The 24238-nt window shown below is 37.8% G+C and overlaps 2 protein-coding genes across 2 annotated transcripts in view; both read right to left on the reverse strand.

The window, feature by feature from the left end:
• Positions 1-1938: 1938 nt before the first annotated feature.
• Positions 1939-12126, reverse strand: kcmf1 (potassium channel modulatory factor 1). Its single transcript, XM_041970726.1, has 7 exons — positions 11925-12126; positions 10076-10243; positions 9806-9945; positions 7745-7846; positions 6528-6711; positions 5698-5992; positions 1939-4937 (listed from the first exon to the last, which is right to left on the reverse strand). The coding sequence occupies exons 1-7, from the start codon at positions 11938-11940 to the stop codon at positions 4673-4675; spliced, it is 1170 nt and encodes a 389-aa protein (XP_041826660.1). The 5' UTR covers positions 11941-12126; the 3' UTR covers positions 1939-4672.
• Positions 12127-12889: 763 nt separating this feature from the next.
• The window catches only part of itga1 (integrin, alpha 1), a 54608-nt gene continuing 43259 nt past the window's right edge, over positions 12890-24238 (reverse strand). The window contains exons 18-30 of the mRNA XM_041970436.1: positions 21643-21753; positions 19799-19875; positions 19217-19346; positions 19044-19121; positions 18749-18825; positions 18520-18609; positions 17780-17882; positions 17516-17632; positions 16823-16921; positions 16641-16745; positions 16403-16498; positions 16165-16278; positions 12890-14865 (exon numbers count right to left, since the gene is read on the reverse strand). Of these exons, the coding sequence (XP_041826370.1) occupies positions 14809-14865; positions 16165-16278; positions 16403-16498; positions 16641-16745; positions 16823-16921; positions 17516-17632; positions 17780-17882; positions 18520-18609; positions 18749-18825; positions 19044-19121; positions 19217-19346; positions 19799-19875; positions 21643-21753 (1254 nt within the window). The 3' untranslated portion in view covers positions 12890-14808. The remainder of the gene's footprint in view (positions 14866-16164; positions 16279-16402; positions 16499-16640; positions 16746-16822; positions 16922-17515; positions 17633-17779; positions 17883-18519; positions 18610-18748; positions 18826-19043; positions 19122-19216; positions 19347-19798; positions 19876-21642; positions 21754-24238) is intronic.

Consider the following 24238-nt stretch of genomic DNA (forward strand, 5'->3'; position numbering starts at 1 on the left):
CCGAGCAGCTGTGCTCATCCCCAACTCCCTCCATCTTGACCTCAGCTTTACCTGAAAACATCATCCTGGCTGTTTTGAAGCAAGTCCAAACTTAAACACACTGTCCCTGATGAAAACAAGTTTTTGTGTCCCTCTATGTTTTTATACAGTGTTCTGTATAATAGTCACGTGTCTGCTGTACATAAACTGCTGTCCATTCTGTACAGTTCTGATATTTGTCTATATGAATAGTAGGCTATGTTTAATAGTATAATCTGTTTAAAGCAGGTATCATGTCAAAACTGTGTGACATCTATTGAAGACAAAGTGTTATGGGCCACTGGCAATACATACTAAATGTAAATACGGTTTTATTTGTGATACGTTGTATGATTTCTTTGTGCTCGTTCATAATACCAGTGAGAATACAATCCTCTTCTGGCAACCTTTGATCTACTGAGGACTTTAAAGCAAGTGTGTTTTTCTCTGAAGAAAAAAAAGAAAAATATCCTCTTTCCTCTCCACTGTGATGGAGAGCTCTCACAGAGGCTGTCTGGCTGCCTGTAGGAGGACCACAGACTAAACATCAGGATCCCTCTTTGTTGACAGGCGTGCCAGCAGATGTGTGGCTGATGGCGAGGACGTTAAAGGTGTCCTCCTTGCTGACCCCACCACTCTGACCACGTCTGACTGACTGTAGCCTATTTTGATCCTCTTTCAGATGAATAACTGTGACTTTGCATCATGAATAGTATATTATTTTGAATGTAATCTAGACAGGTGGGGACCTTTTTTGAATGTCATCTCTCTTGGGGGTGGGGGGGTGGGTGGGGGTATTGATGATGTTTTTGTAAATATATGGTAAAAGAAGAAAAAAGATTTTCATTCTTGTGCAGATGAAATTTACTATATGAATACAAAGAGAGTGAGGATGTGTTTGTGTGTGCCTTTGCACATACATCTGAATGCACGAGTGTGCGTATGTGTGCGTGCATACTCTCCTGGCAGATTTAATCCTGCTTTAATCAGCCGGTTCTATCAATCAATTCAATGCTTTGTGCATCATGTGAGTAGCTTATCCACATTTAATGGAAATGTTTCTTGTGATACTGTGCATTTAATAAAGGTGGTATGTCTTACAACATGATCTGCACCCTCTCAAGTTTTTTTGATGCATGAAAGTCGACACATTTAAACTATACTAGGCAACGGAGGAAGCATTCATGTTTACATTGCTAAAACAATGTGGCAAAATGTGTCCTAGTCTAAGTCCAAATGAAGTCTGATCAACCTGTAACTGTTTACCAACGCACCAGGTGTAAACAGGATGCTGATGTTGTGAGAAAAGAACACAGACCACATTTTTCAAATTTAAAAAGCTCTCATCTGCAGGCTGTTGTTTTACATTTATGTAGGTTTATGAATCGGGTGCCTAAAGGTAGCAATGACTCAGATATCTGCAGGCTATGTGATAAAGCTGGACATACTGAATGTAGTTCCTGGAAGCAAAGTCATCAGGAAGCTATTTGTACCAAGAAACTTGAGGTGTGTGAATGTTCAGTCTGTCAAATCAGGTATTTTTTCTAGTGAATCCTATCTTTTTTTTCCCCAACAGAGCACCAGCTTAGTTCAGGAATAACACAACCAGTAAGTGTGTTTTCCATCGTAAAGTATAAAACAGATGTGTGCCTTGTCGATGACACTTGCTATACTTAACCATTACAGCAGGTGCAGCATGTGCATCACTCATTATCCAGCAGAGTAAAAACACACCTTTAGGCTCTGTAAGGGCCGTCCGACCCACACCTACAGGGATATAAAGTGCTTTTCTTTATTAAACTGTGTATTCTCACTTTCCCTAACAAGTCTTTCCTTGCATCTGAGCTCTTCCCAGCAAGACAATGAAAAAGATGCAAAAGAAATCTTCAGTTACTTTATAAAAGCAACTTTAAAATGTCTGCTACATGAAACGACAAAATATAAAACAGGCAATTCGTTAAAATTCTTCTGCATAGGATACACTTGTGTTATTGCTCTGAGCTTTCCCAGCAGTCTTCTCTCTATTCACAATGTTTTGAAGACACAAGAAGTTTTAACTTCTGAAATGGGAAAGAACTTCTGGATCAAAGTGCAGAAACAAGCCTGACCCACAGGATCTAAAGGATCCACTGCCAAGGTCACGGTATTGAGTCATCACAGGAAAATGCTCAAGATTTAGTGATAATGATGGGTGTCAGCTCATGAGGCTAAGAATATAAGTTAGAAAATTTTGAAAATAGAACAAACTGAAAACACTTAAATGAGTAAATAGGTCCAGGTTTACTTGTGTGTACATTTAAGATTACTGTGCTCCCCCCCCAAGTATTTTCATTTCATCATTTAACTTCTGCTTCACATTTTTTCCTTTAGCAAAGCATCCAAGCAGAGGACTGATTTTCAGCAGTCAAAATATGATTCCAGTTAACTTTCTTCATTATTGGCCCAGCAGTTTAGGACAAATTATAACCTCTGACACTGACAGACTGTCACCTTAAATATGAATCATATTCCGACACTGGCTCCTTTAAAAACAACAAGCAGCCCCACATGTGCCATGGAAAAGCCCCTTTTGTTTCTAACAATATCTACTCAGGAATGGCGAGGACAGCTGGCCCACAGGCCTTCACACACACACACACACACACAAACCAAGGGCAAACTAACAACAACTTATTCAGTTATACATGTGTTTCTGAGGCGTTGCGGTGCAATGCATTGGTTTATACTGACCAAATCGTCTTTATGTCATCTGTGAAGAGGTCCATTCTGAATGTGAGGACAAAGGCCGAGTCGATGCACCCTTCAAACACAAAAACATCTTAACAGACTTGTCTTGTGTCTTAGAAGTGGGACGTTTTATCATAACCTATCTGATAAAGGAAAAGTCAAAGTCCACTCTTTTAATTTACACTCATATGAATGTATAGGGTGCTACGGAAACAGTGTTCAGCTTCCATGTTTCAGCTGTGAGGGTTGATATCTACAAGCTATGCAGTGACTTAATGTTTGACTTCACACTATCTCCTAATCTCCATAGCACTTGGAACTGCCTCAACAATTTTCAAAGTTAAGATGTCGCTTTCTATTAGAGATCAAAAACAAAATGGTCACCAAGCCCTTCTTCTGGAGCAATGAAAGCCATTTAGATGGCTAGATAGCCACTACTCCTTCATCCATAAAGAAGAGAGTTAGTTTGCATGAGCAAAACATTGACAGGTCAACAAATAAAAACTTTCCCTAAACATAGTTACACAAATATATCTACTTACAGCCATATAAGTGTTATTAACTATTAATTCAATGTGTATTTACTGTTTTCAATGCTTAAATAGGGGTGAGGAGTAATGATGTGCTCAACTCTTGAAAGTGGATGAAGGAGGCAGAGCTTTCGTCGATGAAACAATAAAAAGGTGCAAAAAGTTTGGTGTTCTCTGGCTTTCTTCAAAAGCTATGCGCAGTTTATATTTATTGTTTCCTAAATTTACATTTTTTTATAATAAAAAAAAAACCAAAACAAAGTCTGCCCGTGACTTAATACCATTATGAAAGTTAACGCACAAATTCAATATAATTTTTTTTAAACATAGAGGATAAAAGTTTAGGCATGAAGGTGGAATCATCCATAACAAGGCTACAAAAAGAAGAAAAAAATCAAAAACATGAATAAATAGAAAGTGCTAGTTTTAGCAGAACAAAAAAAAAACTTCTTGTTAAAACAAAACAAAAGAGAAGAAAAAAACTGCAATGAGAAAAGTCTCAAGCTCCTGTTTTCAAGAAAAAAAAAAACTTAAAACAAGCCATTGAAAGCACGTGGTCTGACATGAGCAGAGGGTGGAGGAGCACTGGATTGAATCGTCTAGAAATCATACTTCGCTTAAACAACGTATAACTAAACATTAACATCTAGAGAGGCAAACTCTTTTCTTTCACTTAGTTTTTATCTAATGTGCGAAGTTGGTTGTCAGAGGTGGAGCTAAACACGCAATGTGGTATTTATTTAGGAGCCACCGTTGAATCCAATAGTTTTTCTTTGCTTGCAGAAAACCTAACAGAGCATATTGTAATTGATTTTCTGCATTAAGCAACTGAATTTAAAATACTAGTCTGAAGTAACCGTTTAAAAACAGTTGAAAGCTTTGGGATATCTTAAAAGTTTTAATGACAAGGTCATTAAAAGTCATGCACGCTGCAAATAACTGCATGCAGTAGTTTATGGTAACCCATCCAAGCACTTTTTATTAATAATCATTAACACACACAGCAGCTTCATCAGAGGAGCCTGTGCCCTCTCGACTTTTGAATGTGTAGTATTTATATGGAGAGCCATTTGTATGCCACAGCAGCCTGTAACATTAACCTGATAAAGAAAAGTTAAGTTGACTGATTATCGACTTCATATATATATTTTATATATATATTTATATATTTCTCTTCTCGCTTGCTTGCTCACTCTCACATTTAATCCCACTTGCTCTCATTTAGTTTTGTTTACAATGTAACAAATATGGTGACAGGCCTGAAATTACAATCACCAAAAACAAACTCAGAAAATAGGAAGGAGAAAGGAGGGTGAGGCTGGGGAGGACTGCTGCTGTCTGCTGCCCATCACTGACAGTTGCAGCACAGAGGACACAGTCTGCTTGATGCTCGGACATCAAAGAGGCGGCGGCGGAGGCTCTTTCCCCGAAGAGCTCCGCTCTCTAAGCTGGAGATTCTCCAGCGCCACATCTAAAGGCATGATATCCACGCAGCCCATGGCTCCGAAGTCGGTAAAATCTCGGCGCTCATCTTCATCAGAAGAGGAGCTTTCTTCGTGCATCAGCGTAGACAAAAGCAGCTCCTGGACAAACAGACTGCGGTCGGCACGCTCTCCTTCTAGAAACTGTCGCTCTGCTTCAGACATTTTAGGTTCATTCAACCTGAAAAACATTTAAAGTTTCATTTGAAGGACATATCTTAGGAGGGAAAATAACAAGCTGGCTTATACTCTGAGGTTGTGATGCTATGTATGAGCTGGACTGATCCTTATAGGACAGATGCTGTTCTGATTAATCTGAAGGTTTTGGCTATTTTTGCATAAATAAAACCCATTCTTTATTAAAAGAAATAGTTAAGTTTAACATTTATTTGCTTCAGTATAACTGCCCAACTTATTACAATCTAATGCTGAACTTAGGAAAGAAAAAGAAAAAAAAAAAAAACAAGCATCCTGGCATTCACATGGATATTAATTCAACACTTCCATCCTAAACACTGATATAGACCAGGCTGGAGCTCAGAAGCCACAACGCCCAAAGGAACTATTGTAAAGAATCAATACCACAAACTCAAACACACTTTCAGATCACACCAGACTGGTCAGAGCTTTTTCAGGAGAAACTGATAGACAACTCAAATTAAAATGAATGAACCATCTTAATTATTCCAGACAATCATGCTTCTCGGAAACTTGTGGAACACTGTCACATCGTGCCTTCATGTTCTAGTTGACTATATAATAATATTTTACCCGGAAAGTTAAAGCACTGATTTTAAAGAGTCCCTTGAGCACTGAGAGTAAACATGCTGCTTTAAATAAGCTTATTACAGTGGGTATGCCTACATTTGTAAAATATGTGGATTACGTAATGCAAGGATTTCTTTCCCAAACTTTAAAACTTCCCAACTAGCTACACTCACCGTGCTAATAGGAACTGGGAGCTGTGGGACGAGGACGAGGGATTGCTGTCGCCTACAGTGGCTGCGTTGGCAGTTGCTGTGCTGGGTGGTGGTACGGCGGTGCCAGTGTTGCCTGGGTTGTTGCCACGTCTCGTTGCATGACGGCCCGTCTCTACCTGCTGTCGTGCTGCCTGAGCCTGCTGACGCTCCAACTGTAGTTGCATCTGGAGCTGTTGGAGCTGTGAGGCCGAAGGCCCTGATGAGTTTATTTGGCCCCCTGCAGCACGTCGGACACCTGACAGCTGAGACAGCAACTCTTCAAGAAGAACAAAAACAAGGTTTAGTCATTGTTTTTATTTATTTATTTTTTTTAAATAATTCAACATACAGGGGTATGGCCAAGCGCATTTATGGTACCAAAACAACAACAAAAAAGAAGTAATCCATTCTGTGTTCCAGGTGGGTTTCCCACTGAAAACTACAAGTCTTGTTTTTGAAAATACTGGAATTATACAAATAAAAAAAATGTGAAAATGCAAATTACAGCTATATACCCTCAAAATGAACAAATAAACAAACTGATCCCACTTCTGTAGTTATTTAAAAATGTTGAAGATATTTGGTGTCGGACCACATATCCTAAATGTTTGGTTTAGCCGCCCTAATTATGAATTATTCACCAAATAGTAAACTATTTCTCATCAAAGTTTGATGGTTAACTTTTCAGACTGCAGAGGGTCATTTAGAGGACAAATTCAGCCTCTTGCTGTTTGATACCAAAAAGATTCTGACACAGACAGAAACCATGAAAATGTGTTGAACATTACTCGTGGCACAACCCTGGTTCTCACCTGCAATTGGGTCCATTGCTTCTCTGTTACTGGGGGTGTAAGTCGAGCTCTGTGTTGAGGAGGATGAAAGTCCCCCTGCAGAGCCACTAGTAAAGTGCATATTTGTCCGTCGTGCTCTGGGTCCGCCCAGTCCTCGTCCAGGGTGAAACATCCTGCGTACGTGCCGGACGCTGCTGGACTCATCGTGAACAGGACTGTTAAGGTCAAATTTAGTCATGGCGTATGTTACTAATATAACTTGGAAATGCAAATGAATTTATGAAAACATACTGATATTCTGACTAGGGCTGCACGATATCAGGAAAACATGCGATAATACTGTTGAAAGTTGCAATGATGATATGACTTGCGATAAATAAAATAAAGTTGCTGCTTTGATGTTTTCTCATATGTAGCTCCACTGGCAAAAGTCTAATACACAGATGTCTGCTGGACTTCATAGCTTGTGCTATAATAACATTAGTAGCATGTTTTAGCTAACGATAGATCTTTGTGACACTTCTTAATAAAAATCATACTGACACACATAGATCATGTACTATGGTGTCCTTCAGCCTAAAGACCAAAGATAAAATAGAAAATTGACAGCTATTGCAAAAGTTTGAAGATGTTTACCAACTTTTGATGGAGATTCATTTTATATTCCTGTGTGGATTGTCAAAAACAGGTTCTGTCAGATGAAGCAGAGTTTACGTTAACGGATTGATGACTCCTTGTGGTTGTACTGTAGGAGGCAGTGAAGATTAAACATGTGTCCCCTGGTGTTTGGCACAAGTATTCGACATGTCTTGCAGAGCACTTGTGTTCGTAGTGTCATCTCTCTTTAACCAACATAGTTAGAAATGGTCGACATGCTGTTCTGTTAAGCCAAAACTTCTTCTGGATCCACATTTTTCTCGCTCCTCTGGTTACCTTCAACCATCAAAAACATGTGCTCTAGTGCCGCAGCCTCTAACAATCTACATGGAGCACGTATCAAGGACAGTAACAGTCCATTTGATTCACCACTGATGTGCACAGAGCATGAATGCTCAGCAGCGTTTGGAACAGCGTCATTTTCTTAAAATATGCAAATAGGGACTACTATTTATTGCACTTTAGGCAGCTGTTGCAATATGTATATAGAAAAGGCTAATATAGCGATGAGGGTAAATGTTCTATATATTGTGCAGCCGTAATTCTGACTATAATGTGTAGTGGTAGCATAGAAAGGATATTAAATCTCTTGGCGCTCTGTGTTCAAGAGTGAGGTGAGCTGTAAAGTCATCTGTGACGTGGTTGGGGTCCCCTCCTGGCAAGGCAGCACATATTGGACAGATCTGAAATGAGAGTGAGACAGGGGCTTCTGTTTGAGATGCATTAGCAAAACGCTTCAGCATGAGATGTCATAACCAGCTGCACATTGGAAAATGGCTAATGTAACTGCTTCCCAAATGAAAAAAAAAAAGACTGAACTCACAATGAACAGTTAAAAATAACACTTGCAGGGCTAATACAGCAATTAATAAATAAATAAAATAGATATATGTGTGTGTGTGTGTGTGTTTGCTTGTAAAAACCTTTATTATCTTTAACCTCAATGTCATTTAATAGCAAACAGCAGAGCAAACACTGAAGCTCAACTGGTCACAAATAACACTAAAAACTATTTGAACATTAATGGATTTGCTGCAAACAGAAAGCAGTTTAGACTGAAGATGACCCTTTTTATTATGGCACAAAATAACTTCAACTTTAGTCTTTAGAAAACTGCCACATTTTCTCAAGTTCTTTGAAGTAAATATTAATAAACTGACTACATTAGGAATGTGGCTAACAGTAATTAAACACATGGTATGTTGTGCAAAATTAACTGTATATGTTTTACCTCTGACATTTTCTTTTTGAAAAAAACAATAAACTGGAAAAATGCAGTTAAATAAATGATGTAAACAACAAAAACAAAACAAAAAATGCAGCCCAGTAACATGCAGTTTATCATAAATGAGTCCACTAAGTAAAGACAGTCCTAATCATTTGTAAAAAAAACATTCACTTGCTCTCTGTCATCGTACCATCATTTAATTGCATCTAATTCTGGGTGCAGCAGTCAAACAAATCTTTTGCATTACCTGCCATAAACATGCACAAACATGGTGACGTATGAAAATGTCTACATGGATATACATACTGTTTATATAAAAGCACAATGATGTAGTTTTACTCTTTCCCACTGTCATACATATGGCCACCAAATGTGAGCCAATCCACTGCCTTTCATAGCCTCTAACAAATGTATAATCATCTGCTGTTTGAGTGATGTTTGCTAAAAAGTACAGTACCCAGTTCCTTAATACAACACTTACCTAAGTGTAAAATGAAAATGTTTGACTTATTAGAAAGACTTATATCCTCATTAAGAAGAAATGAGCCTTAAACTGACTGCCAGAGGAGGCGTTGTGTAAATGGGGAAGTTTGTTTCTGTCTATTTAAGAGTTTAGAATACTAACACTAAACAGAAATGAATACACAAGTTTCATAAGGGGTGAAAGATTTTTTTAGGGCAAAATTAAATTAATCTAAAAAATTTTAATTAAATTTTTATTCTGGATGATGTGCCTCTTGTCACCTCTGATTCTCAAAAAACACTTGTAGCTAACAAAAGTTTTCATGTGTGTAAACACAAAAAAATGCATCCCTACACGCCCCCGTTGGGTCAGAGATAAGCTAGCAAGCCAACCAGGTGTTAGCACTGCAGGGCTCCAGACAAACTTTTTGCACTGGTGCACCTAACTTCTAAATTTGGGTGCACCCTAATTTTCACAGCGTCACTCTCGACAGCTCATTTAAATGCGTTTTTGTGACTGTCTTTTGATCATTACACAGAGAGATAACTGAAGTCCTTCCCCTGGACCTGTTAGGTACGCCAGTGCGACCAAAAAAAAGTTAGATGCACTCAACAAATTTGTGGCTGTATGTGTGACCAAAATGGTCGCAAACTAGAGCCCTGCACTGTTAACAGCAGTGTGAACCTTTACACTGATTTGCTCAGTAGTGGAAAGTACTCACGAAAAGCCATTCGGTGACAACAAGTAAACCATAAATGTTCTTGGCATGTGCATTAAGGGATGTAATTTCAGCTGACTGAAGTGCAGAACTCAACAAAAATAGAATAGTAAAAGTAAAAAATAAAAATGTTTCCCTCCCTCTGACCTCAATAAACAGCACAACAGTGGAAGGCAGATGTTAACTGGGATGCTAGAGCTGCTTATAGAAATTAAAATGCACATTGAACTCACCACCTCTGTTGATGTTTCTGAATGGTCAGAGGTGACGTGCTCCTGTAGGGATGTTTCTGTGAAGCCCATCTTACCACAGTAAGGACACGTGAATGACTGGGGTTGCTCTACTGAAAAAGTGTCTCCACCATAATACAAGTCTGAAAGACAGGATTAAAACACAGCACATGTTAGGGAATAAATTCATGTTCATATGGGATGAATTGTATGAATCATAATGTTCTACTGCTATGATCAAGTTTCTGTCCATGTTCCCAGCCAGGTCCTTACCATAATCTACCCTGGTTAATATACACTGCATGGGGTGCTCTGTGGTGTGACGTGTTGTAGTGGCTCCGCTCTCATAGCATGATGCACACAGGTCGTAGTCGTAGCAAATTAAACACTTAAACCGTCTTCCTCTAAAGTTGCCTTTTAAACATGCATCACAGCTCACACCTGAAAGAAAAAAAAGAAAGAAAAAAAAAAGAGAGAAAATAAGATTGTTAAATTTGTGGACTCAACAATGCAGTTACAAATTCCATACGACAGTGCCTGCAAGATGGGCTGTGAGAAAGCAATCTTTATCTGATTGCCAGTCTCACATAAGCATGTGTTTTGGAATAGCATCAGCACCAACAAGCAAGTGCCAGCAATGAAGAACCCTGGCATTCCAGTTAGCTTCACAAGCAAGTCAGAGGCACAACACAAACATCTGCGAGCTGCTTTCATTGCAGCGCTCATTTCTCATTTATAGAGCAGTAAACACATTTTCAGGTAGCATACTGTTGCTTATTACACCTTCATACACAAGCCAAATTCATCATGAAAGAATTAACTTAAGGGAGCCAACAAAGGCAGAAAAAAGCCCATTAAAATTACCCTAAAATGTATAAACTACTACTGCATCTTAGTGATAGTATTCAAACACTGGCTCACTGTTTTCCCCAAGGCTTCATGCTGACGTTTAGTTTGTAAGTAAAAACTCCTTATTTGGCAAACATTGTGTAAAAGAGTATAAAGGGAATTTTCTCTGACTGATCTAACAATACTCTGAAGACAGAAAAATCTCAAGAGCTATCATTTTCTAATCAAACCAGGCCCAAACAAACAATCTAGCAACATGTAGTTATTTACTCTATGTGTTGATTAAAGGTTTGGCTGTTCCATAGCAACTTTAACAGGGGCTTACACAGAGAGATAGTAGCTGTGAAACTGTGTGCTTCTCTTCGTAATTTACATAAGAAAATACCCAGACAACCATCGTATTATCTCCAGAACAGGCTTGTCCACTAAAGTACAGTTAAACAAGTTGCCAAGTACCTTTGTTGTTTTCTGAAGAAGAAACAAAGTAAGTTATTGCACTATGTCACTCGGCACTGTAGAGGCTAACTAACCTTACAGTTGCTATGTTTGTATTATTGTACAACTCAGTAACTTAATAGCTGAATCAATTAAACAAACATCTGGCTGTCTAAAAGTGCAGATTGCAACAAAACTTACCCTTGACTAGCTACTTACCTGGCAGCTGGCTAACTTGGTGACTGATTTATGGTCAGAGGCCTGAGACTTTCTGTCTTCTTGATGACAGTGCACTAGCTAACAACAGTATGTGACTACACGAGACAGAATGGTGCTAATTTAACTGCTACATGCTTTTAAATTAACACATAGCCACCATGTAAACAAACAATGATAACATGATGTCTTTTTAAGTTTATGTAATGTCACTAACAATGTGATGAGGGTCAGTATGAACATCAGGAAGTCATAACTAATCCAACGACTTCTTATATTAGCATACTTTAGCCATCTTGCTAGCCCGGCTAACGAAAGGTAACGTAGCACCGAGGAACGGCTAGCTACTAAGCTCCGCTCTACCGCCGTATCAATACGAGCGGGTTGAGTGAGGCTACACCCGTTATCGTTGATTTGCAAAACATGAGACATATTTATATATATATAGACCAGAGATACTGACAGCAAACATACACGTTAAGAGACATGCCTAGGAACCTCCACGAAAAGCGCAACAACCCCTCCTGACTTGGATAAGCACTTAGCAAAGCTAGCAGAGAAGCTAGCTGATCAGGTAAAGTAGCCACCACACCAGACGCTGTGGATCCGTTTATCAACTCACCCTCATGTCGGGACATCCTACAAACAGCGACACAGCCCTCCCTGGGCTCCCCAGAGCACTCAACGGGGAACAAAACAGTTTATGTGACTCTAAACAGAAATTCTTCACCCCTCGCCTCTTTTTTCGGGCAAGATGGATCCCCAACAGCATACAGTTTGTTCTTCTTCCCCTCCCGGAGTATCACTTATGTCCGAGTGTTACTGTTGACTGTTGAACACCAGGTGGCGCTGTCCCATATAAAACAACTTTGGTTGTCGCTATTGTGTTTTTTACCCTATAACTTGACTTGCAGGATTTTATTTAGTTCCTTACCTGAGTAAACACAGAAAGATACTTGCAATCAGGCTACTAGTTGATTAAAATAAAATTATATTATCAGCAGTGTTCTGTAAATATGTTCAAAATGTGCTCTAGACAGGCACCTCACAATATGTACTTGGACAAACATTTTTTGAGTTTTGCAAACATATTTTTTTCTTTTTAGAAATTCTTAGAATATTTCCATTTAGGTGGACAGGAAACATGGAGAACATTGCTCTTAGAAGGCAGAAAGATCACTTTTTTGGGATTTAAAATGCTCATATCATATTACCTATACAATTTCATTTTAGGGAAAAAGTTTGCAAGTGTCTACATGACCATAGGTGTCCTGTTTAGCTTCATCAGTTTAAATTTTTGGTTCCCTAATTCAAAGAAAGTTAAACAAGTTTATAGAGCAACAGCAATTACACACTTTATTCCAAATATAATCTGGGTATATTTGTTTCTAGTATCTTTAATGTTATTTATATTTTATTTATAATTTCTATATCTATGTAGCTACAAAATAATGCGAAAAAAATCTATTTTTACTTTTGTTTATCTCTCTTTAGACACTATAATAATATAAAAGAGAATTGTGTTTTACTAGAAATAAACCAGAGGCTTGTTCATTAATACACTACTTTTTCAGCAGCAAAACAGTGTTTCTCATAAAATGTCTTTATTTTGGTACATAGGATTTAGTTCATTTCTGTGCTGATGAAGACACATAAAATCTAACAAACCAGTGCATTACATTGAAAACTTCACAGCAGTGTAGAAGGCAGGCCTGGAGCTCATAACTTTCACTTTGTGCCTCTTACTCCCCTTCGTGCATAAATCAGATGTGGCCATACAATCTTAAAACAACTAATGCTTTCATGTTTTGTACAAACAATTTATTACATGTACTTCATGCCAACAGTAAAGGGCGAGAGCTGAGGAGAACTGAAATGCTCAAAAGCTGTCTCTTTATATTGCCATTTCCCCTAAAATTTATTCCACACCAGTGAGGGAAAAAGTCAAATATATTTGCAGAAAATATTTCCCCAGCATCTCTCTCAGTATACTGTGTAGCTGTTCCACTGCTGGAAACAAAAACAAAGCAGAGAACCTGAATGAATAAGGTACTATGTATCGCTTACGGGGTGACAGTGAACCTACAGTGAGCTAATGTTTTGTGTAAATGTTGAAGCAAACAGGGAATCCCTTTACTAGATGGAGAAAACTGGAGAATGGGAAGACATTTATTTCTAAATTGGAGCAATATGCCCATCATTTCTATTGTTCAGCACTTTGGGCAACTGCTGTTGCAAAAAATTTGCTATATAAATAAACTTGAACTTGATCTATTATGCAAATAAAAAGGTTGAAATCTAATCTAATCTCATTCAGCATCAAAATTCAGTATTTCAACAAGTTTGAAAAATAATTTGCTGATCAAATAAAACCAAAATAGCAGATACAAACCATCATCACTGTATATTTTTCAGTACAGAAAATTATATGTTAATTTTTCATCAAATATAACAATATTTACATATTTGCATAAGCTTTAACTTTGTGGCAAAAGCCAGATAATTTTCTGATGTGTCCAATGCAGATGTCCTTATTCATTATACTTTTAGCACCTGAGCAAAATCCACAAAAATAAGGAATGACCACAAAAAAGAAAAGAAAATTAAACATTAAATTAAATGCAAACAAAATTATGTACATATGAAAGCTTTACATCTGTGAGCACATCTATTTACAGTACAATCAAAGGTGCTGCTTTCTGTATCTCAGTAACCAAGGTGACATGAACTACACTCACTTAACACCAAAACTGGATAGCAATAAAAGAAAGCATACAGACTGCACCTTTGCTTGAGGAAAATCTTGCATTCCTTTTTCATATTTGGCCAACACTTTAAAATAAAACATGTGCCAAGTTATATAGTTAAAATACAGCAACAACAAAATGCTATAAAATGCTAGAAGTTACAGTGTTTCGTAAAATGTATCAAGAAAACATGTTTTAACACAAGAGTCAACGCTATAAGACAAACTTCTCCAGCGCATGTAGAATTCACATATTGTCTTTTCATACAATTGGCCGCAAATGTTTTAACATTAATTACTGTTTGTAAGATGGTTTAGGCAACTTTGGATTCGCATAATAAAAAACCTGAGACTATTTTTCCTTTTAAACTGGAGTTGAGCTACGGTAGCTTTGAAGCAGATGTGAAACGCCTGTGTGTGATGCAGGTAAAATGCTACTTTGTCAGCAGTTAATGGGAGGGGGGAGAAGCTGAAGCAAAATAAAAAGTTTTACAGTGAGTGTCATTGGCTCTGTTTATGGGGCCATCTAAAGTGGACCCCAGTCTTGTAACCTGATGCCTGAAACAGCACAGAAAAATCATTTGGAAGTATTTGCAAAGATTCTCTGACACATGTCAGTGTCGGACACAGTTTTAGAAACTGTGTTTTCCAGGTAGTCAATGTGTCAAAGCACTGAGGTGTCTGTGGGTTTTATGGCATTTCCTCCCTCTGGTTGGTTGTCTGTCTCACTGAGTGATCCAGTGGTGGTTTTCTGAAAGCTTCAGTCCATCATGTCCTCCTTTGAGTAGTCCCGGGATTTCCTCTTGAAGAAGCCAAACTGAAAGACCAGAAAACTTAGTCAAAAAAAAAAAAAAAAAAAATATAGTTTCACATTCAGCGAAAGGGGGTATTATATGTCTCTAGACACCAAGATAATCCATATTCCAGGATTCTGTCTTTTCTGGGACTACAGATGCAAATTAGCTTGTTAGCTATAATCCAGCATGTTTAAATCTGTTGCTAGATGTTCACAAATATGTGCTGTCCCTATCTAATAAACTACTAAATGGAAAATTAAATAAATATATACTATTATTGTGGAGCAATTCTTAATTTATTTTTGGATATGTCTTTTTTGGCATTTTTCCTGAAAATAGGGCTTGGGCTTAAGGGGTTAAAGAGGCTAATGTCATTTCAGTCCTGGGTCTTTTGCATTTTTACTGCAGTATATGGTACAGGGTAGATTAGGCAAATTAAGCCCACTTAAGTGTGTCACTCCTCCTATATTTTCCCTTGAGTGTTGGAGCTTCTGCACTAGGTCACACCAGGAGGTGCCCTTCAGCTTTAACAGAAACATTAGCTTATGTAGCACACTTGTATGGGTTGTAGGTGTCATTATTAGCTGTGGGCAAAATCCCTGTGAAACAATCAGACAAATGGTTAATTGCTTATATTCACGTCTTTCTTGTCATTATCAGAGTTCTTCGTCCTCCTCGGTAATGCACAAAGGAGTTGCATTAAATGAAGGACGTTTGCTTCAGCTCCATTTACTTTAAATCTCATAATAGTAAATTTGTATTTTATTTGTGCTTTTGAGCATAATTGCTGTGAAACTCTCAGAGATTAACATTTTATTGCCCTGATTTCAATGCTTTTTTGATCTGAACAAAGCTCTTCATTCATTCTCCAGTATCCATAACAACTGTAGCCTATGTGTGCAATTTCTTCTCATTACACCTGAGATGACAGAGACAGAGTGGTGGAAATGAATACTCATCATTCAGAAGCCCTTCCAAGGTAATTTTTTTAAGGTTGAAATGTTTCCCCTGCAATCCTCTTTAGCTTTTGGTTCCTGCAGTGCAAATGAAGAGGGCTAGAAAAGGCCCTGATTTATACAAAAAGTTAAAATTAACCAGTGATGCACTGTTTTAACAGACAGGTTTCTTCATTCTTTTTCTATTCTCTATGCTAAACTAAGCTCATCATCTTATTTTCAATTTTAACTTCACATAAAAACTTCTCACAAAACTAAACTTTCCAAGATCATGTTTATGCTGCAGTGACAAAATGCCACAGGCTGGTTCAGAAAGGATTAGAAGATTAATGATACTCAGCAGAATGAATCAGGAAATATTACCCTCCAGAGAATGAAGATGACAAGTGCTAAGATGAGCAGTCCTATCAGGATACTGATGATGACGATCCAGATGGGAATCCCACTGACTGTCTCTTTTGAGACCTGGATCTTCACCTGTTCAGCAAACAAAACATTGTAAATGCAGACATACATCATAACATGCATGTGGACTAGTAAAAATCTAAAAACAAAAATAAACCAGAATATATGAAAATAATATAAAAACCTTATGACTTACACTTCTAATCCTGTCATTACTGTCCAGTTCAAATAGACGAGTGTTTACAAGGTTCAAGGTGCCATTCACTGTCATGGAAAGGCTGGAAAACTCCCCCTGTAAGACAGATATGTCTTTAAATGTTTGTTTTCCTATCTACCCACCAGTCACACATCAGTCTACTTTATATTGTGTTATTCTTCAATGTATCCCCATTCATAAAAAGTACAAAACTACATAACATGCTTCTTTAACCTACCTTGATGAACGTAGGTTTCCACACCCGGAACGTAACATTGATGTAACTCTTCTTGGCTTCGAGGATTTTACAGTTAAATGATGCACACGTTGTTTGTCCACATTGCTGCAAAGAAATGACATCAGTAAGATAGAAGCAGAAACAATTTAGCAGTGTTTGGAATTGAAAATCGTATCACTTACCAACAGGAAGAAACTGAGTGTTTCCTTTTTTGGTTTGGGTACTATAACACGTGGGTTGATTTTATCCGGGTTGATCAAATTATTTGAGTCACATTTTACCTGCAGAAGGAATCATAATGGTGAGTCTGCTAGTTTAGAAACAACTGCATGTCTGTATGTATGGGCTTTTTTTTTTTTAAATTTATGTTGAATTTACTAATCTTGTTGTTGGGGCAAATATCACTTATGAGGACTAAAAGTGCTCATGAGGTAAAAACACCTCTGCATAACACAATGCAAAGTCCTACTAAGCCCTGCTGTCCCAGTTTGTGTGTGTTTGTGTTTGTTTTTATATCATTTCGAGGACCAAAGTGCGAGTTTTCAAGGAAGATGAAAGGAAAGGTTGACATAAAAGGTCCTGGGTGAAAGTGAAAGTGAAGACTGAGAAGAATTGACGAGGCACTGGCAAAAGCTGAATGGGTTTGGTGACTGCACACTCAAAGATAGTTAGGGTTAGGATAACCAACCAGGGTGAGTATAAGACATTAAAAGGGCTGGGAACGTATTGCGTTAATGGAGTATCCCAACAAAAATTCTAGTGTGTTAGGGTTAGGACAGCCCCTAATGTGTGTGTGTGTGTGTGTGTGTGTGTGTGTGTGTGTGTGTGTGTGTGTGTGTGTGTGTGTGTGTGTGTGTGTGTGTGTGTATAGACACCTGTGGGCTGGTGATGACATGTGTCAGGTACAGTAACCTGTTATTCAGTGGAGACAAATATGGATATGACACTGTAAGTTGAAGAGGTGGAATCTTCGAATCACTTGACGTCATAACCTGTGGATATGTGAGATGGAGAAGATTAAAAAGTTAAATAAATTTTTAAAGTGTCCTCCCTGACTACTGGAATACCAAACTACATGCAACTTAATTCTCTGTTTATTTGAATAAATCATCATTTATGGTGTTGTGTGTAGATGCTACCGTGTAGTTGATGTTGACCTCCTCTCCGATCATGCTGGTGTCATTGAATTCTGATGCGTACTGCTCACCATCTTTTACTTCGACATGTACATTCCTATGCTCTCTGGAGGATGAATGTTTTTAAGAAGATCTGTTAATATATACTTCATAACTTAAACCTATGCAAATATATATTTTTGCCACATGAAAACAGCACAAGATGGGCGTTAATGTTGTCAATTTATACAGATGATTGTGTAAAAGAAATATTTGCACTTATTTGGAGTTTTGTGTTGGGCCACTTCATTAATCCAGTTGAGTTATTTACTCTTTTTAGAGAAGAATATAACTCGCTATGTATCACCCAATTGCTCTATTAACTACAACATTACCAGCTTTATTTGCATTGCTGCATCTGATGAGAGATTTTAAGCATGTTGTATAGATGAACTGCAATTTTTTGCAATACAAAAAAGTGAAATTTGAAACTTTTTGCATATTACAATTAGCCGTCAAACCACTGTAAGTCTCTAATTATAATTACTCTTTTACAGAAAGTTAAAGGCTAAATATCTAGCACTCGTTATAAGTCATGCAACCAATGTGGCTCTGAGGAAGGGAGAGGTTAAGATTTAATGCAATAAGAAAACTCATTCAATTATTATTGATATTACTGTAAAAATATTTGTTGGATGTTTTATGTTATGAGTATATATACTGTCATGACTGCAGTGATTTGTTAGCTTTTCCACAATACTCACGCATTAAAAATGACTCCAGCTTCATACTTCACAGGGATGGCGATCTGCCAAGTGTTGTCACCCTGGGTTTGAGGCAGCTCCTCACTGTCACTGTGAGGAAAGTATTTATTAATGTACAATTCTATTGCTCAAATTGTAACAGTGACAAGAAAACCCCTTTCACTGATTCCAAAAAACTTCAAAATTTATCTTATCAGTGTTAGACAGTAAACTGCACTGACTTTCTCACCTTATAGCAGTCACAGCGATCTCAATGTTTTCCTGAAAATGCTTGGGATTTGTCTCAAATTTCACATTGAAATTTTCCTGTGGGTGTCAGATCACACAATAACTAATTAGTTAGTACAGCCAAGTAGGATGCCTTGCACATCAAATGTAATTATAAAATACATTTAAACCTAATTTTATACAAGAGTACAACTGCAATTAAAAAAAAAGTTGGAAAAAAAGTCAATATAATGCTTAAAATCAATTTATTAAGTGACACATATTCCAGGTCATGCACAGGACAAGCTGAAACCAACCTCCTCCTTACTCCCTAGAAAAGGGTATCCAACAGCACACTCCACTCTCGTGTGATTTAGAGAGCAGTCCTTCTCCGGCTGATGATTTAAAACATAACATTATTAGATCTGTTGCTTTAATCTCCTCTGTGCTTAATAAAAAATATGAAGAGGGCGGAAAATGGAAATCTTACCTCTACTTTAACAAAGTTGATGTTCTCTGTGAAGGTGACAATTACTTTGGTGTTGTAGGCGTTGTCTTTCTTGTTTTTTAAGTTGATGTTCAAGTCAATCCTGTCCTTTGTATTAACTTTAATCAGCACTCTGGAGAAGTAAATGAAGCGTCAGCGTGCATAGGTGTGATGGGAATGTCTCCCCACTAGGGTGCAGTCATGCTCTGCAGGGATTCAAGGCACGTTACACAATCCAATGTGCTGTCAGATTATAATGATGTAAATATATATAAAGTACATATTGCAAAGGACAAGTAACTTTAATTAGACAATGTATGTTTTTTTTAAAAGCACAAGAATGAATATATGTATATTTAAAGAGCAACTTGTTATTTTTATAGTTCCTGTTGACTGTACTGGTTATAAAACAATTTTAGATTAAGTAACTAAATTAGACTAATGTTGGCTTAAATGATCTTTTTGTGGCACTGTTATCTGCAGTCCAGCACAGTAGCCTAATATAGCCTAATCCAGCTTAATGTAAGATTCACCTTCAGCTCACTCAGTCATGCAAAAGTATATTCTTTTGATTATATCACGTACTTGTTTACGCTGAGTGTTGCTTTGAGCGAGAGGTCAGTGATGCACTTCTGATTGCCTCCACAGTCCACCAAAGGTATCTAGGAGACAAGAAAAAAAGTTCAGTCGTCATATTTAGGTTATTCATACTTTAATTAATATTTAACCTTTACTCTAAAGAAGGATGTACAGATTTAAAGAGAAGTTTAGCTACTGTAAAACTAGAGCAAACTGGACTCAGTAACTGAGGCTTTTCAGGCAGAGAACAGAGTTTATTCAGTGAAAGAAATCTTGAAGCTTTGCTTGCTCTGTACTTTATTACAGAAACCAGACACAGTAACACAAACACACTATCTTGATATACAACACTGAACTCTCTTGGGAAAACATAATTATGCCTCTATATCTTGGCTTAGCAAAAGCTTTTTTTTGTTGATATGGTATATTGAAAACATAGTGTAACCTTAAAAAGTAATGGAGACTAAATAAGATTGTCATATGTCATACTTTAAAAATTGAGATTATCATCAGTGCCTAAATTACAAAGATATTTCATCACATCAAAAATATTCTAAAGCAATTATGAAAAAGCAAATAATATGTTAGAAGTTATGCCAGCACAAACATGCTACGTCATAGGTAAACTTAAAAAACACTAAACTAGCAAGTCTGTCTGTTACTTCAGCTACTTCAGCTACATATATATATATATATATATTTATATATATATAGTGCTGTTTACATGTACCTATGATGATGGGTTGACTGTTATTTTCTAGTGTAAATTTAGTATTTGAACTTGTGTATTTGCATCCTGTTTAATACAGACTAATTATAATAAAATGCTTATTTTGGTTTATCCAACTGATGTCATTTAAAGTGAACTTTATCAGAAAACCACATGAGATTGAAAGTAGAGCATCTTTATAAGTAAACTCTTGGAGCTGCAGCTAATTTGTTTGCTCCCCTGACAAAAAGGGGTGCATTCAGATGAACTTAATTTCCTTCCTTTTACCCCTGAGGGTTTCATAGGCGCAGTTACATTTTATCCCATTCGCAAAACTGTCCCACTGGACCATTATAAGATCAACAGTCTTCACTCACCCAAGACAGGACGAGACACCAGACTAAGTTACACAGCATGATGTTAAAACAACTATGTGAGTCCCATCTTTATCTTCAAATAATAACAGAAGTCCTAATATTGTTTCCTTGCTAGCCTAAGTACAGCAGCATGTGTCACCGTGATTGTACAGAGAAGAATGTGCCAAAGCCCTTAAATGTAGTGTTAAGCAGTGCGTAACAGTGATGCTGCCACCTACGTGTGGTTCACACACACACACACACACACACACACACACACACACACACACACACACACACACACACACACACACACACACACACACACACACACACACACACACACACACAAACCTTAATGGCACTCAGATATGGTGACGTCTCCTATGATAGTTTCCCACTATCTGGAAACCAGCCTACAGGTGTCTATCTGGAAAATCCATGCAATAATTACATGGAAACCTTCTTGTTTTTGGAGCAAATAGGCATGTGGGAGTGTGGGAAGATTGTCTTGGCTGTTGGTGTTGAAACACTAATGCAGACTTGGGGAAACACTGAAGGACAGCAGTCAGCTGTTGCAGATATAAATGCACTGTAACAGCAGCATGTTTGAAGCCAGGAATGAAAACCCAAGTTCTTAGTACTGGTTTAAACAAACAGACAGACACATATTTAAGACAAGCTTTAAATCTCCTGTCTGGGACTTTAAATGTTCTGCTCTTCATCATTTAACAGTTAATCTGCTGTTAAATGAGAGAGTTAAATATGACATGAAGTAGCCTTACTGTCTTATTAATCGATTTAGGAAGGCTTTCGTCCAGGACAGGACCTGTGTCCTCATCAGCTTGCCCAAACACCAAAGACACCAAGAGAGGATCTCGGAAGTCCAGCCGGGCCTGAAGTTAAAGGATGAGGAGAAGTAGAAAAGCATATAAAAAGACAGATGGGAAAAAGGGATGAGAATGTGGACAAATTACATGAACCTGTGATGTGCGTTTCTTGCTTTTTTATTTAAGACATTACAGTATGTACACATAACTGACTGAAAGCTTTCTGATTGTTTGATGTTTTCTTTTATATAATTTCTGCAGAATTTCCTAAATTAATGGATCCATTATGACCTATTGTGCATACTCCAGGCTGCTGGTGGTGGGGTAACACTGGGGGAGGTTTTACTGGCAACCTTTAAGCCCCTTGAAAGCAATCAGTCATGGTTTGAATGCCACACCCTAATCTGAATATTGCTATTAACCAAGTGCATCCCACTGGACTTCATCGAGAGGCTATGCAGCTGACAAATCTGCAGAAATGTTGCAATCATGCCAATATGGATGAGAATCTTAGAGGAATGTGTCGAAGATGGTGTGGAGTCCATGACACAAACTATTTGAGGCTGCTTTGGGAACAAACAGTGACCCTGGCCTAAGCATGTTGTTTTAACTTGGTGTACATAGAAAACTTCTTTGCACATGACACAACAATTTACACCAAACAAAAATACAGCCTGATGGCAGAGCATAGGTCAGGTAATCAGGAGCCTGTAGGATTCATCCTCTGGGAACTATGAATGTCTGAACAAATTTATGTACCAGTCCATTTTGCAGATTTGAGATGATGTATTTACTGGTTAAGACAGAGGAGTACAAACAGCCACAACTGTGGGCACAGGAAGGGTTAACAAATGGGAATATAAATAAATGAGATGGCAGAGCTGATCTTTATATTAAACTTGGATCCATTTACTTTAATTTTTCCCACATGATTGCTATTTATTGATATAATTGTGGGGTAGGGCATTATTTTTTCTTGGCTTCTACTGAGGTTGATGCCAGAAAAAAACTACAAAACATTCACTGAATTAAGTGCAGCTGGTGCCACAACAGGGACTTATTAAATGCTATACATCAGCTAATAAGGGCTAATTAATGAGGGCTGGATGCACGTTCATCAGCTAACCAGCATGCACAGGTGAAGTTGAAAACAGCCCTTGATACACCTGAGACAGTACCGTTTATTGAAATATGTGTTATGTACTGCAATGTTCAACAATGATATGACATGTTTTCCTAATATTGTGCAGCCTGAATCTGCAATAGACTTGATTATTTATCACTTTTTTGTGTTGAACCATAGAATTATCGTCAAACTTTTTCCACTTTGGGTGTTGTTTGTATTGGATTTAAGGGAGACACAGTTGGTGAAGGAGACACGTTAATTTATTGGTTACAACTGTCATCTCATACTCTGGGTCCAAATCTGATGGTCATCTCTTTTTTACAAAGATGTTGGTCTGCTTCAGAAGGGTAAAATCACTAACATGCATCAGGCAGAGAAAAAAAATCTAAGGAGATTGCACAAATTGTGTTAAGAACTGTCCAATGCTTTGGTGAACACTGGAAGGAAAGCAGGGAGCCATCATCTTTAAAGAAGAAATGTTGGAAAAAAATCCTGAATGATGGTGATCGTCGATCACTTTTGTAAAATCAGATTGAAGAAAAACAACAGTAGAACTCAGGGCTATATTTAATGGCCAAAGTAAAAACATTTACTTAAACATGCACAATTCACATTGCAAAGGGAACTCAAGGAATTTGGACTGAACAGTTGTGTAGTCATAAGAAAACCACTAATCAGTGAGGCTAACAGGAGAAACAGGCTTCGGTTTGCTAGGGAGCATAAAGATTGGACCCTGGAGCAATGGAAGAAGGTCATGTTGTCTGATGAATCCAGATTTACCATGTTTGGGAGCGATGAGAGCATCAGGGTAAGAAGAGAGGCAGATGTGATGCAGCCATTATGCTTAGCTCCTACTGTACAAGCCTGTGGGGGCAGTGCTATGATCAGGGGTTGTTGCAGTTGGTCAGGTCTGGGTTAGGCAACATCATGACCCCAAAGAATGAAGTCAGCTGACTACCTGAATATACTCAAAGACCAGGTTATTCCATCAATGGTTTCTTTCTTCCCTGATGACATGGATATATTCCAAGATGAAAATGTCAGGATTCATCAGGCTCAAGTTATGAAAGAGTTGTTCAGGGAGCATGAGATATAATTGTCACACATGGATTGGCCACCACAGAGTCCAGAACTGAACCCCATTGAAAACCTTTGGCATGTGCTAGAGAAGGCTTTGCACAGTGGTTGGATTCTCCCATAATCAATACAAGATCTTGGAGAAAAACTAAAGCAACAGTGGGTGGAAATAAATCTTGTGACATTGCAGAAGCTTATTAAAACAATGACACAGCGAATGCTGCTGTCATCAAAGCTAAAGGTGGTCCAATGAAATGTTAGTGTGTGACCTTGTCTTTTAGTGGTGACTTTTCTTTTGGCCAGGCAGTGTAAAAGGTGCTTTGCATGCAGGACAAATTTTGTAACCCT

Source organism: Melanotaenia boesemani, chromosome 19 (assembly GCF_017639745.1).
Source record: "Melanotaenia boesemani isolate fMelBoe1 chromosome 19, fMelBoe1.pri, whole genome shotgun sequence".
NCBI lineage: Eukaryota > Metazoa > Chordata > Actinopteri > Atheriniformes > Melanotaeniidae > Melanotaenia > Melanotaenia boesemani.

Bases quoted from the DNA above. Each gene is read 5' to 3' on its own strand.
- kcmf1 (XM_041970726.1), bottom strand. The intron at 9,946-10,075 runs GTAAGGACCTGG...CCTGTCTTTCAG, and splicing joins ATTAACCAGGGTAGATTATG to ACTTGTATTATGGTGGAGAC. The intron at 5,993-6,527 runs GTGAGAACCAGG...TTCTTCTTGAAG, and splicing joins AGCAATGGACCCAATTGCAG to AGTTGCTGTCTCAGCTGTCA.